Source organism: Ochlerotatus camptorhynchus, unplaced genomic scaffold, assembly GCF_037179485.1.
Source record: "Ochlerotatus camptorhynchus isolate MF236.1 unplaced genomic scaffold, CSIRO-AGI_Acam_v1.1 ptg000778l, whole genome shotgun sequence".
NCBI classification, from domain to species: Eukaryota; Metazoa; Arthropoda; class Insecta; order Diptera; family Culicidae; genus Ochlerotatus; species Ochlerotatus camptorhynchus.
The window spans coordinates 241,120-256,281 of record NW_027041243.1 but is presented as its reverse complement, the minus strand read 5'-3'; the positions used below and the strand labels follow the sequence as shown (position 1 = coordinate 256,281).

Sequence of the window (15,162 nt, the reverse complement as noted above, 5' to 3'; positions counted from 1 at the left end):
TGGCGGGACTGGGTTAGGGCGATTGGGGGCTTCCATCAGGCTTTCTACGGTGCGTCTCGGATGTATATCGTCAGATGGCGTGATTAAGCGTTGTCGGTTGTGCTGGGCGTTTCTAAAGGGACTGGTGCACCAAGGGGTGCTGGGGTCCCGAAAGGGGTACCAGTCGGAGTACCAACGGGAATTATTTTTGGGGTAGCAATAGGTACCGGAGCATCAGATGGTAACCATACAGTATTTTTCGTCTACGTGTCCTCAAATTCTCTAAACGTAATCCCCTGAGGCCAAGTTCCAGGGTCAAAAGCGGCTTCTTTGAGTCCCAGAGGAACGCCAACCTTGTACGAGATGAAGTTCATCGTTCGTAGGTCAGTGCCTTTTTTCACCAAAAAAAACCACTGTTGGGGAAACGGTTCACTTAGTGGCAGGATGTGGCCGATCTGGACCCTACTCTTCGGCTATGGCTCGCCACAATTGTGTTGGGGAAACGGTTCACTTAGTGGCAGGATGTGGCCGATCTGGACCCTACTCTTCGGCTATGGCTCGCCACAATTAGTCAAATGGTCATCGATAGACCAAGTTCACAAAAATCCACTTTTTACACCACCGTTTAAGCTTCAGTTTATTGGTTTCACTCACTTTAAATTGACTACAAATTTGGTTCTTGATCTTCACTTCTTGAGCTACTGATAAGGAAAGTTATTTATTACTGATACTGTCGACTTAAATCTAATAGGAACAGCTGATGATGTGTATGTATTGTAAACTGCACGAAAGAAATGAACAGCAATAACTAAACTAACGTAGAGTTCACACTAGAGTTGGATTCTGCTTTTAGCTATATACCCGCTACTGAACAACCACTTTGATTGGTTCGTTCGTTTGCAGTCCATGGCGAACAAGATTCTCAACCACGGCTTGCTTCACGTTAGGATGAAAACGTTAAACATAAATCCAGAACATATCCGATGGAGGATTTGTAGCAAGCGTTTCGCTATTTCCGATGATCTTGGTCCCCGTACCTGTTTTGTTCGGTGTTTCAGCATCATCCCGGTGGCGTTTTGAGGGGCGATCATGATTCGGTACTGCAGGAACGCCGGGGGTAGTAGCGTTCACAATGTCAGCGAGTTTAGCGACTTCGTTGTTGTTCTTGGCCATTTCATTTTTCAGCTCCGATAGAACCCTCATAAAACCAAGATTGTTACTTGATAGACCTGCACTACGGTCTCCGGATATTTTGGCAATTATTTTGGTTGATTGGTAATTATTCTGAAGATCTCTTATTCTTCAATAAATCAAACCATGACTTTTAGATATTCTCGCAAGAAAGTAGGCTGATCAGAAATAATTCCAAAGACCTTCATATGATCAAAGACCTTCATAGTGTTCAATAAATAATTATAATTAGTTACTTATTTTTCTGAAGACCTCTTAGGGGTCATGCAATAGAATTAGCACTATTTACCAAACGCCCCCTCCCTCAATTTTTAAGAACATAAATCGAATATGTGTATGATCAGTATATGAGTTGTTAGATATGTCTGACACCCCCTTCCTCCCATGTAAGGAAACGTTAGAAATGTCAAATATCCCTCCCCACTAAAAGCTTATAGATCTAACAATGTCTAAAGATACAGTAAGGAGAACACTAACTGCTAGGCACGAGTTCCGTTTTTGCTGCGAGTAACTCGCGAGTAACTCAATGTACCTCAAAATAAAATCGACGTTAATCGATTTACTGTCTGTTTACTCCTCGGCTTACTCCGTTTACCGCCTTCATATATTAGGCGTCAGTCTTGTTTGTAAACAAAATAAAATTCTCGCGTCACTTTTCAACAGGCCCTTTCTGCATTGATCGATTCTCTTCATCGACTTTCTCTTTGGATCGTCACGGCCGTGTTAAGATATTTCCGGATATTTTGGACACCCAGACCGATGGAAGACGCAACAATCTAGCATCTAATACGACAAAGACGACAGGAAATGTTATTGTAACCGAGTTATTTACGAAAGAGAGAGTCGATGAAGAGAATTGAGAATTGAGAGAATGTAGATTGGTCTATTTGAATTCGGAGTAGGTAACCTGAATGACACGACGAAACCGGGATGGTCAGCATATAGACTGATCAGTGGCCGGTAATACGAAATCATTTGCCAGGACAAGATCTAGCAAACGTCCGTTTCGGTTGGTAAAAGTGGTTACTTGACTAAACCCGTGTAAGTTAAATCCGTCCAAAAGAGTACAGCAAGCCACCGGTATATGCAATAGCAGTGAGTCAATAAATGGTGTGCCGCTGTCGGTAAAGCCCTACTGTAAACCAGCTTGGTGTAGTCGCCAAATAGTAGTGCGGGAGAGCGGGGACTCAATCGAGACCTAACGATGATGCTCACGGATGATCGTGTAGAGCTGTTCCAGCAGACTGCAAATGGGTGAGGTACTTAGGTAGCTGATTAGTCTAGTTGAGACAGCAGCCAGAACGCCTCCACCGCGCGATTTTTGACTGTGCAGGGGAGATCTGTCACTTGAAGACGGAATAAAGTGATTCGAAGTTGCGATGCAAAGATCCGGTCATCCAGTCCCGTTTTCGTAAGTACGATCGAATCCAACAGCTAAGAAAAACGAGTCGATTTTAGTCCTCATCCCACGCACGTTTTGATTTTTTTTTAATCCGTAGGCCATTGAAGAAACGATCCCGGGAGCTAGAAACCGAAGAAAATTTAGGACCGATTTTTGTTGTTATTTGGCTTGACAGCAGCTTTTCGGCTTCGCACCTCCATTTGTTGCTGTGATGCAAAAAGTGAGAAAGCAAATAACAGTGATCTTGCTCACGGAACAATGTGAGTTACTCGAGGTGCCTCAAAAGCAACTTTGAAATTGCTCATGATTAGGAGCTGTCTTGCCCCTTGCTGCTAGGCTTTCATCTCGTTGAGTTTAAAACTATTTTTATTTCTAAGATATTTGTATGTGTAGTCTACATTTATTGACAATTGGGTTGTTTAACTTCTGATTTTTATACATCATCTGATAGAGCTTTGTTTTCTGAGCACTACGATATTTTTATCGATCCTGTAGACATTCATCTCGATTTTTAAATCAAGATTTAAATTTTTGATCGTTGACACTAAATCTATTCGTTGACAGCTCGCTCCCATACGAAGTCCCAACAAGGGGCGCTAAGATGGTGATTTTTTTCTAATGTAATCGTACTTATTTAAAATAGTTCCAGTGTACCAAAATTGATGAAATTTTGGATTTCGGCTCTATTTTTAATACAGATAACGAATATGTATTTACCTCAATAAAAATTTATGTTTTAAAATAGCATGTAAGGCAACAGAACTATCGTAAAACGGTCTACACTGATTGACGACAAATAAACAAATAAACAAATAACTACTTACGTAACTGTTGAGTGTCCCCTTTCTGATAAATGAATAAAATCACGTCTCTTAGATATTGCTCCAGAAACTAGGTTGCTCGGGAAAAGAGGACCATCAGATAACCACTATGACCAGCTGATATATCAACAATCAACATTTTGTCACATTTCATATTTTGATAGAGATAAATCAAGGCATACTACAATCAAATATAAGAAGTTCTGAATTTTACGGATGTTCTGGATCTTCCAGAAGACCATGGCCACTCAGAGTCTATGACTAACTGATAAATACATCAGTATATCGTTAGAGAGACAAATCCAGGAATACAACAATTAAGTAGCACTTAATTTTACGGATGTTGTGGATCCTCGAGGGGGTCTCCCTTAGCTCAAGTGGTAAAGACATAGCTATTCAGCAAGATCATCCTGGAGGCGGCTAGGTTCGATTCCCAGCTCAGTCTATGAATTTTTCGTGATGTGTTTAGATCCGACGTTAAATCCCAGTAGGATCGTAAAAAGCTAACCAAACATCTAATACTTTTTAGTCGTTGAATCGGAACTCACCTACGCAAACCAGGAACAGCGGAGGTGGTAAATGTACAGTTTAACTGCAGAGATGTCACCACTAAATTGTATGGGGAAAACTAATGTCAAGACATTTTTAACCCATAACATTTCTATGACATTTACCACCTCTGCCAGTAACACCAACGGGTGGGAGGAAACTCTCCAAAGAAATGTCGAAGGAATCTTCAGCCGCAGGGACTCACTTGTGTGTCCAGAAGTTCCAGGGGTGTTTTGGAAATCTCCACTTGAGAATGCAATTGTTTTCCTGGAGTCTCTTGATTTTTTTTGCGTGGATCTGCATAAGTTCTGATGAAGGCCTTGGATACTATTAACAGACCTTCAGGCAAACCATGCTTCCGAAACTTGCAGATCTATCGTTTGCACTTTTCAGACATGCAACTCGGCATGGAAGCTATCGTCGTCGTCGTTGTCCCTTGGTGCACTTTGTTGACGCTTTTGTTGCATGCCGTAGCAAAAGTTTCAAATTACCGATAGCTACCTACTGGAGGAAAAATGTGCCGCTGCAACGAGCCATCATCAGGGAACTTCGCTCTGAGAGATTCAGAGCTGGTTTGGGGGGCAGCAAAGAGAGTGGCCTCTCGCATTCTTGTACACCCGAAAAGGGTGGCTCTAGCAAAAGATTGCGATCCCTGCAAGACTTCGATGTGGATTTTGACAGATTTCAGCGTTTCCTTCTTTTTTGGTAGGCATTCGATCGGAGCAACCGTGATTCACGCCGAGCATTGGTGACAATTGCAATGACATGTTGCATTTTTGATTTGAGTGTTCACATTGCATAGGTTACTTCGGTATTGGACTCGAATGTTTATGCTGAGCGAGCTAAAGTAGGCCCACTGGTAGTGGTGGTGTTTGCTTTTCCAATTCCGACTAGCTCAGCGCTTTTCGTTGCTGGTTCGGCGTGGCGGTGGTGTCAGTTGCTTTCGGATCGCCTCTTGGGAAAGAGAGAATGTGTCATTTGGTGTATCGCGCCTCCGTCGTGGACATTCGTTTCTGTGTTTTTTTTCTGCTCCTGCTGTGTGTATCGTCGTCGCTTCTAGTGAGTTTTAATCAAGCTTAGTATAGAGTGCTACGGAGCTCCTAAACAGTGTCGCCGCCAGCAATAGCAGCAGCAACAGCAGCAATCGTGAAGCAGTGAAACAAGAATAGCAATAGCAGCAACGGTGTCGTGGTGGACCGCATATTTAGGAGGAAACTAGTTTTCTTTCATCGCGCGAGGGCTGCCTTTTACATACTTTCGAACGGCAGCAGCAGCAGAAACGTTGTGGACAAAACGTTTCAGTGTTTATCCCATTGGCGCCTTGTACTACATACCACACGCGCGAACCAAAGGCTCCGGATTAGGTCGAGGCCTAAGGAAGAGCGTTTTTCAACGATCGACGAGTGTTTTCGGTTAGTTTCACAACAAAATAGTTTAGTTCAACAACCCACAACCAATCATTAGGTGACCAACGGGAGTCCACCCTAGGACAATAAGGTTAAAATTTCAAACAATTTGCTAACAAATTTAGCAGAGCAGTGCCAGCCCAATTTTCACCTTTTCATAATCGCGTTTCTCGCAAAATTCACGTTTCAACAGAACCGAATTCGCTAGTGGTGATTTTAAGTGAAAACAAGTATGTATGTAGGTACACTAGCAACAGTACCAACAACAACAGCAGCAAAAAAAGTGGAATGTTCAACATTCTTTCGTCGTCTATATGTCAATCGGGAGGTGGGGTTCCCACCCACCACCGCTCTCACCGCCACCTATGAGTCGCCTCACTCACACTCGCACCTTGATTTCCACGGTTTTCAATGGAATGAGGGACAGCCGCTTGCTGCTGCGAGCATCACGAGAGAATGAGCGCGAGCAAGCGAGGAGAGAATCACTCGCTCAGAACTTGATCGCGTTGATCGTCGTCTGTTGGGTTGGAACTTGGGACGACGACGACGGTGGCAAAACGGCAAATGTAAAATGCCATGAAATACTGATTATAAAATAGCTGTAAATAATTTAAATATTTTTCTCTGCACAATTTTATGCCTCTTCTCGGGCGGGCGGCGATGCGACTCCGAGCGAACGTCAAGAGGGTCTCGAGCGTAGTCGGCCAGTGAATGTGATAGACGCGACGGTCGGATGATCGAGCGTGCCGCGAGGGGTTGGCACAGCGACGCCGAACGCAGGAGAATGGCACAAATGATTGCAAATGTGAATGTAGAGTGTGTGTGTGTGTGTGTGTGTGTGTGTGTGCGGAAAAGTCGCTTGGTCGCTGCGCTCCTCTGCTGTAGGGAATCGCGCATTGCTTAAGTGGAATATTGACTGTAACGAAACTCTGTTGTCAGGTTGAAATTTGAACCCAACATCGTTTCGGGGACTGGGTAGGTGTTATAATGTGTCAGGTTTTCATTAATCATGCATTTTAGTAATTGAAATTGGAGATGCTTGCAGAGCTTGATTAAATTTGCAACCAATTTAAGTTAAATTACATTTCATTTTAATCTAGGAGCTCCAGCTACTAGAGTGACTCACTAAACTTTATTGTTATGATATACATCTAAGTGTTTTTACATTGTTCCTGCCTTGGGTAGTCAGTATGACAATTGTCATCTTAAAACTAAAAACTAAAACTAAATCTTATCTAAATATAAAGGCAATTAATCGTTGCAATTGAGGATTGCAACGATTTTTGCCTGAAAATATTAATTATTTTGTTGAGCATTTGGTAGTACTTAGTAGTACTTTACCAGGGAGGAATTATTAGAAGTTTATTCTTCAGGAAAAGTTTGGTTTTCCTGTTTATAAGAGGATACAAACATTTTATATATTTGTTACATTTGGCTTGACTGCCCTCAATGTGATCTTTAAAAGTTAATTTTTGGTCAAACACTAATCCAAGACAACACTTCGTTTGACCAGGAAATTGGAACTCCGTTCATACTGGCTATGTAACTACTACTAGGTTTCAAAAAGGAAGTTGAGTTTTGGAAGCGTTGGGAGAAATCTTCCATTTTTGTACATAAGAAGAGAACATATCTAAACTTTTCTGGTTTCTGCTGCAAATGACACGCAGACTTCTTCCTTTAGCGGAAATGCCTGTGTCATCAACGAACAAAGATTTATGACAACCCTGAGGCAAAGCAGAGAGGTCCGAAGTGAAAATGTTATACAATATAGGCCCAAGAATGCTACCGTGAGGAACTCCTGCTCTAATAGGTGTGGTTCAGATTTGGAATTCTGATAATTTACCTGCAGAGTTCTGTCAGTTAAATAATTTTGGAATAGGCTTTTAAGGTGTTTTCAAAATTTGTGTGAATTTCCAAAAGGTTTTGGAACTCGGGTCTTATTTCGAACCATTATTTTCAAAAGGTTTGTTCCTCAGGGCAGAGAATCGCTTTTTAATGTGTTTTTGCAAATCCCGCCAGATAACTTTCATGTCTCCTACGGACATTTTTCAAACGAATCAAGAACTGAAGATCGTCGTCTATTATAATTGAATCGAATTTAACCTCGCATTTTGGTGCTGTGGCAGTGCTTGCATTATTAACATCATTATGGTTTACAAAGGAATATTTGGATAGAAGTTATGTTCCATAAATGTTCGATATTGCTCCCAATCAGCTCTATGGTAATTGAAAGTAGAGCTGCTGGGATTAGAAGTTATGCCTTGGAATATTTCAAAAGTTACTGCAAGATGATCAGTCACCATGGTTAACCAATTGGCTTCAAAGTTGACATGAATCAGTCAAGACCAAATTAATAGTTGAGGGATTTCTTGCTGAAGAAAAACATGTTGGGCTTTATGGATATTGATAACTTGCAGAACAATCATCAAACAGAATATAACCATAGAGGTAACTCTAAGACTAGAAGGTTCTGAAATAACGTGCTCAACTTTTTGGCTCAGCTCTGGTACTCTCTTCAGTCCCAAGCTAATCGATTCACCCCTCGAAACATAGGAAAAACCAATAACCCCTCATTTTACCTGTCAAACTTTCATAGCGAATCAAAACAAACATTGCGTAGTACTAGAATTTCGACTAGAATGGGGTACGTTAATCGTTTGCTTGGGACCAATAGGCTAGTCAAGAAGTGAGCCAATTTAAAATCGTTAGTTTCGTATTGATTGTTGATATAACCATTGGAATTACTTTGAGCATTATTTCATTAGCAGAGTTTTCCTTTAAAATCCCCAATAATGAAGAATTTAGACCTATAACGCGTAAGTTTCCGGAGAACTCCCTTGAGAAAATTCTTTTGCTGGCCCAATGCGTAATTGTTTTGGAAAACTTTCGTTTCAAATGAAGAAAGAATTTGATGTTTGATACGTCTTTGAACAATGATGGCAACGCCAACACCGGCTCCATCAAAACGATCATTTCTATCAAGACGAGCTCCCTTCAAGTGAACTAAATACAAATCATTAGAAATCCCGTTGCGTGAATCGCTAGGATGGGATTTCATTTTCATTTTGATTACTTGAACAGGCTCAACTCCAAGTAATTTTCTCAATTCATCTTTTAACTGATCCAACCTTGAACAGACGTTCAGTTTTGATGTCGCAAAAGAAAAATTGTGTTTTTTCTCAGTAAGATACATGAGAAGACGTTTGAATCCGTCCAAGGTTGCAACCTATGCATGGCTTCACCTCGACAACCAATTTGAAGTGACAACTTTAATTTAACAAAGTTCAAAAATTCCGTGCGAAGAGCATGGAAATTAGAATTGGTTATCACAATAGGGGGGACCAAGCTAGGAAATTTTATTGGATTTTTCCTGAATGATGGATCATTCTTATCAACCGTGAGCATATCAAATTGATTGCTCAAAAACTTTCATCAGAAGGGGGAACAAGAGATTGGCCTTTTCTTTTGCGTTAAGATGCCATGGCGGCATTAAAACGTTTCTCCAAATGGACTTCCAAGCATATTACTATAAAAATCCTAAGGATCGAAGAGGAATTTTCCAAATCGATATCCAAGTAAGATTACCTCGAGTAGGGTCCAATCATGGACCCAAAGGGTAAGGATCTCCTTCACGCGATTTTTTTTTTGGTTCACCTAGCTGTTTTTTAGTGTACCTGGTGCACCCGGTACTAGAGCAAAAGACAGCAATTTGTACTAGAACAGGTGTCAAAAGTGACACAGACAGCACAACTGCCAGCAAAAGCGCCAGCAAAAAAAAAAAGCGCGGTACCCGCTGCCGTGGCAGTCAGATTGAGGTGTGTCATATCCCTTAGCACGTTTCTTTTTGTTTCGCCATTTTGAGATTTGAACTCGTGACTTTGGCGTGAGAGGCATGGATGCTAACAAAAAAAAAGCGGAACTAGTTAAAATAGTTAATTATCTAATCTAATAGTTCATTAGCTCCAGGGCCCTTGAACATCATATATTTGGATTGTCCCCAGGAGGATTGTTCGCAGGAGGATTGTTCGAAGAACGATTGTACCCAGGAAGATTGTTCGAATAAGGATTGTCCGCATGAAGATTGTTCAAAGGAGGATTGTCCGCAGGAAGTTTGCTCGGGAGAAGGTTGTTCGAAGGATTGTTCGGAGCAGGATTGTCCGCAAGAAGATTGTTCGGGAGAAGATTGTACGAAGGAGAATTGTCCGCAGGAAGATTGTTCGGAGGAGGATTATCAGCAGGATTGTCCGCAGGAATATTGTCCGCGGGAGGATTGTTCGAAAGAGGATTGTTCGAAGAAGGATTGTCCGCAGGAAGATTGTCGACTGGAAGATTTTTTGGAGGAGGATTGTCCGCAGGAGGATTGTTCGAAGGAGGATTGTCCGCAGGAAGATTGTTCAGAAGAAGATTGTCCACAGGACGATTGTCCGCAGGAAGATAGTTCGGAAGAGGATTGTCCGTAGGAGGATTGTCCACAGGAAGATTGTTCGAAAGAGGGTTGTCCGCAGAAGGATTGTTCGAAAGAGGATTGTCCGCACGAAGATTATTTGGAGGAAGAGAATTGTCCGCAGCAGTGATGGAAAAGTTCATCAAAGTTCCCTATGACTCGCGAACTTTTCCTTTGGTGAACTTCGTGAAATATCGCAAACTTTTCCAACACTGGTCCGCAGGAAGATTGATCAGAGGAAGATTGTCCACTGGACGATTGTCCGCAGGAAGATAGTTCCTGGAAAGATCTTCAGAGACAATCAATGACGTTCAAGGAAAACGTTGGGGAACGACACTCATCCTGATGCATGTTGCTTCAAAAAAGATATGGCAACACTGTGACGGCATGCGAGCGGAATTGAAAGAATTTTCGGAATAGACAGAAGGATCAACAGGGATATTCAGGATATACTGAAAAGTAGACAAAAAATCGAATAAGGATGTCTGGAGAAAAAAAGTTCTGACTGATGTTCTGGATATATAAGCAGAATTTTATGGATAAATTTGATGGGGATACAGGATGCATCCGAATGTATCGTTCCCCCTGGAACATATAAAGAGCTTCAGAGTTCCGGTTATTCTTCTTCCTCCACGTACTCCTTGACTCGTCGGTAGCAGACAATTCTCCTTCAAACAATTCTCATGCGGACAATCCTCCTTTGAACAATCTTCCCGCGGACAATCATCTGACTGGCGGGATCTGGTCCATTCGGTCCTCGCTACACAAGGATCGTACCTGGGTCCGCTTGCATGATTTCTAGTTGGACCCCCAACAATTAAGTGATAAAACTGATTTCATTTTGATCAACATCAACCATGACATTAATCCTACACTCAAAAAACTCCACACGTCTGATCGATGTGTTTGAACACTTGATATTTTATATGCACAATCACATTTATTTTAAGTGTATTTCACCATGGTTCAATGTGTTCTACACGTTGATTTCTTGTGTTTCAAACTATGAAATGTTGATAATCTTTCTCTATCAATTCAAATGTATTGCACATTGAATCGCACTACTGTTCAAAACAGATGGATTTGAAGTGTTTTGCATTTCAATGCGATGTGAAATGCTTGTTCTGCAAGGTAAACATTGAAAACATGAGTTGTGACTTCATACTTATCAACCAGCCTCATATATGAGAACAACCATGGGCCAGTGAGATCGAACGAAGGCAACTGCAGCAGCACCACCCAAACAGCCCAGGATCAATTCCCAAATCAGACCCATTAATTAAAAGACATGTGTATGTTCTGCCCACAGCTTTGTTTATATATTTTTCGATTTAATTTTTGAGTCGGTAAAGTAGAAGTTGAAAAAGTAGAACATTGTAGAAAATTGAACTATGATGTGCAAAGCTATTGATATCAGCATGTGAGGCACATAGAATCCAAGTGCGTCACAATTCGAGCCAATAGTTTTGAGGCATGGTACAAAGCATAAGATTCACACATGAAATAGATGTGTTTCACAATAAGCGCAAAATTAAGTGTGAGACACATGATGATGACGTGTGCAATTTTTTGAGTGTAGCCTTTGGAGGCGAACCAGCCCCAGGCTGAAAGCCTCCCTAATAAAGATAAATCAATCAATCAATTAATCCTAGCTCTGAAGTTCAGGTTAGGAAAAAAGTTAGGTTTAAACAAAACGTCAGCTATTGTTGGTAAACAAACCGACAGCATTGTTGACAGCATTCCCCCATGCACTCAAAAATATAACTATCCACAAATCTAAAAAACCTACTACTGCGTGCACTTCCATTCTATTACCGAGAACCATGATTTTTCGATAAATTCCTTCCACGCTATTGGTCCTGACCTTTGGGTCCATGGTCCAATTCTCGGTCCAAACAAGGATCGAAGAGGAATAAGAATCGAATAATTTTTAAATTTTTATGACTTGCAGGTAATATTTAGCACTGAAAAATGCTGTTTAAATTTGTTGTAGCTAGATAGCAGTAAAACTTCCTTCAGAAAAAATCAAATAGATCAGCACGGCAAGGAAGCACGATGCGGACTGAGTATCATCACTTGATTTTGTCAAAAAGATTGCTGAGAAGGTGCATATTTGAAAAGATCCCAGAATTTTTCAACGATTCCCGTTGTGCGAGCCGTATCAGCGAACGCTCGGCAATCTACAGGTCGTTTTCCGTAAGTGATCCAGTCATCTGCAGTGCTTTAGGTGACAGTTATTCACGAAACTATGAACGAGGGCTTCCACCTTGACGGGCTTCTTCCAGCTTGAGTACGTGCTGAAATTGATGACAGGTTCCAAAGGTGCATGGTGAGCCAGAAGGGTAGGGTGAATTTCGTTCTCCGTAGAACCGTTAAGGGTGGGCGATGGTGGCCAATCTTCTTCAGTGCGCCAGAGAAAATCTGCTCCCTTGAACCATCTGAATCATCCACTTGGTAGCATCATCGTCGGCACAGTTCAGCTTGCTCGGAACCCATAGCCATTCATATGCCTCTGAGATCTCTATTATTTCACTAATCCTATGGCCGACGTATTGGCTATAGCGACGATGGTCCGAGTTGATCCAACATAGGACGTCTCGGGAATCTGACCAGTACACCTTTCTGCAAATTCGAATGGACAGCGATTCTTCAACGGTGCGCTCCAAACGGGCGCCAAAGACTGCAGCTGCTAGTTCCATTCTCGGGATCTACGTGAACTTGAGCGGTGCAACTCTGGTTTTAGAGGCGACGATAAAGCAGATGATGGTCTCGGTCTTGAAAAATCGCAGATAGCAATTAGCTTGGGACCGAAAAGAGTACCAGAGCTGAGCCAAAAAGTTGATCACGTTTCTTCGGGACCTTCTGGTCTTAGAGTTACCTTTATGGAAATACCATCGCAGCGGTGAAGGACAATCCCATTGTCTACGTTGTGTGGCGACATCTACTATTTGCAAGTGGGTATGTGGAACTAAGGTTATCTGTCCCCTTGCCGGGGACTTGAGTCCAATCGACAGAGTTGTCCAAAACGAGTTGAAAACGTTTTCCCAACGCTCCAAACTTCTTAGGTCAGTGCGGTTATTGTCGGCAGCCTCTTTTTCTTCGGTGACCTTTCTCTTTTGAACTGCGTGTTAACCAGCTGTTCCATGTTTGGCAACTTGAAATTAGCCCTTTATCGAAGTGCATATGTTTCATGTGTAGAAAACCTGGAATAACATGTTTGCTTAGTTGTAAAACCCAACAAACATTGTGAGCTGAATAAGAGCTTATAAAGGCAAAAGTATGCTTCCGCAGCTAAAAAGTAGCTTGTTCAGCTTTTAATCAGCTCAAATTGTTTGTTGGGAAGTGTTATCAGATTATGGAATCATTTAGATACATTCAGCGAAGTGTCTTCGTGAGAAAATACAGCATAATTTTCGTTTTAATTTTGGTTGCCGAATCTCTTGGTGTTTGTCAAAATTGATTCCTTTTCGGTCAGAAATAAGTATGCTGGAATATCAGCGTTATTTGTCAAATTAAAGTGAAAATTCACCAAAATGGAGCACAGTCTAAAGGGCCAAGCACAATGGATACTCTCATAAAAATTTTATAGAAGAAACTTCACAGTCAACCGATTTTGGGTCCGACTAATCGGTCGATTGTTGCACCAACGTATAAGGGGCGTCGACTGATTAATCAGTAGACGGATTCGGGAGCGACGAAATCAATCTAAATCAACCGATTGATATACCGAAGTCAGTAGCTTTCGTCGATGTATTAATCTGCAGACGTAGTTAGTTTTCGTCGGGTGGTGCATCGACTAGTGCACCGAACAATCAGCCGGTTTAATAGCTTCTCGTCGGTGGATTTCGACTATACTATACTGAAGGTCACATTACGAAACCAAAAGTGAAACATGTAACGAATATGGGGGCAGTTTTCAAACGCATATTTCCCAAAAGCATTAATGGGAAATATGTCATACAATATGTAATTCGACGGAGAATTTATCCAGCAAATTTTTTGAAGCAGGGGAAATGGCTCTAATATTGGCCTATGGATCTAAGATTGGGCCCATTGCTAAAAATCTGCTATTTATCAATTTGATCTAGATGAACGCGTCATTGGAACGGTACTAATGGATAAAGGGTGTCCACGATGAAATTGCCACACACAAAATTGATTCGCAAAATTCGAGTTTTCATCCGATTGCCATCAAATTTTCAGGGATTGAGAAATAACTATTAAACTTCATTTTACCATTTTGCTCGTATTTTATTTACAGTCCATACGCAAATGCCCGCACCTTGGCCTTAACCCCGGCCATAAGATTCTGCACAACCTGTGAATCAGCCGTTTTTTGCATGTAAACCCATACTTTCTTCAGTTCCTCGACTGTCTTCACTACCTTAGGTCGTTTAAGAAGGTGCTGCTTCATAATCGCCCAGTACTTCTCGATGGGGCGGAGCTCCGGAGTGTTGGGAGGGTTGAACATTTTCGGCACGAAATTGACCTTATTGTCCGCATACCACTTCAGCACGTCCTTGGAGTAGTGGCATGAGGCCAAATCCGGCCAGAAGATTGTTGGGACGTTGTGGGCCTTCAGGAGAGGCACTCTTTTATGTACACCTGTCCGTTCATCGTGTCCTGGGTCACGAAAGGTGCACTCCGCTTCCCGCACGTGCAGATGGCTTGCCAAACCATGAATTTCTTCGCAAATTTGGACATCTTCTGAGTGCGGACATGCTCCGGAACGCTGAACTTATCCTTGGCCGTGAAAAACAGGTTGCCGGGGATCTGTTTGAAGTCGGCCTTCACATATGTTTCGTCGTCCATGATGCAGCATTCAACTTTCGTCAGCATGTTGAGGTACAACTTCCTGGCACGGGTTTTGGCGGACTTGTTCTGCTTCTCGTCGCGATTAGGGGCCTTTTGTACCTTGAACGTTCGAAGCCCAGCCTTAGTTTTGGCCTTATGGACAAAACTTCGGCTTAGGTGCAGCTTCTTAGCCACATCCCTAACGGAGGCGTTCGGATTTCGGTTGAAGGCCCCAACTACGCGGTTGTGATTTTTGGTGTTGTACGGAATACTTTTTCCTTCACTTCTGGGCTTCCGATTGGTGGTCAACCGTTCCTCGAACCGCTTAATCACTCGCGACACCGTGGAATTCGCGATTCCCAACGTTTTAGCGATGGAACGATGCGAGAGATCCTTGTTCTCGTGATGAATGCGCAAGATTTTATCACGCACGAGCTGTTCTTTCGACTCCATTTCCACGAGTTTTGATCACAGGACTTTAAAACTTGCAGGATGTAAATAATGCACTATGAACTAAATCCACCCAAATTTTCATTAAATTCTACCCAACGGTTAAAAAGTTAGAGCAATTTTTTA

At 42.0% G+C, this 15,162-nt stretch overlaps 1 protein-coding gene across 1 annotated transcript; it reads left to right on the top strand.

The window, feature by feature from the left end:
• Positions 1-9,349: 9,349 nt before the first annotated feature.
• On the top strand, positions 9,350-9,808 carry LOC135715008 (keratin-associated protein 4-9-like; the record flags this gene model as incomplete). The annotated part of the gene is made up of 1 exon (XM_065238415.1): positions 9,350-9,808. A coding segment is annotated over one exon (459 nt), but the record flags the coding sequence as incomplete, so codon positions are not given.
• Between the last annotated feature and the right edge of the window lie 5,354 nt (positions 9,809-15,162).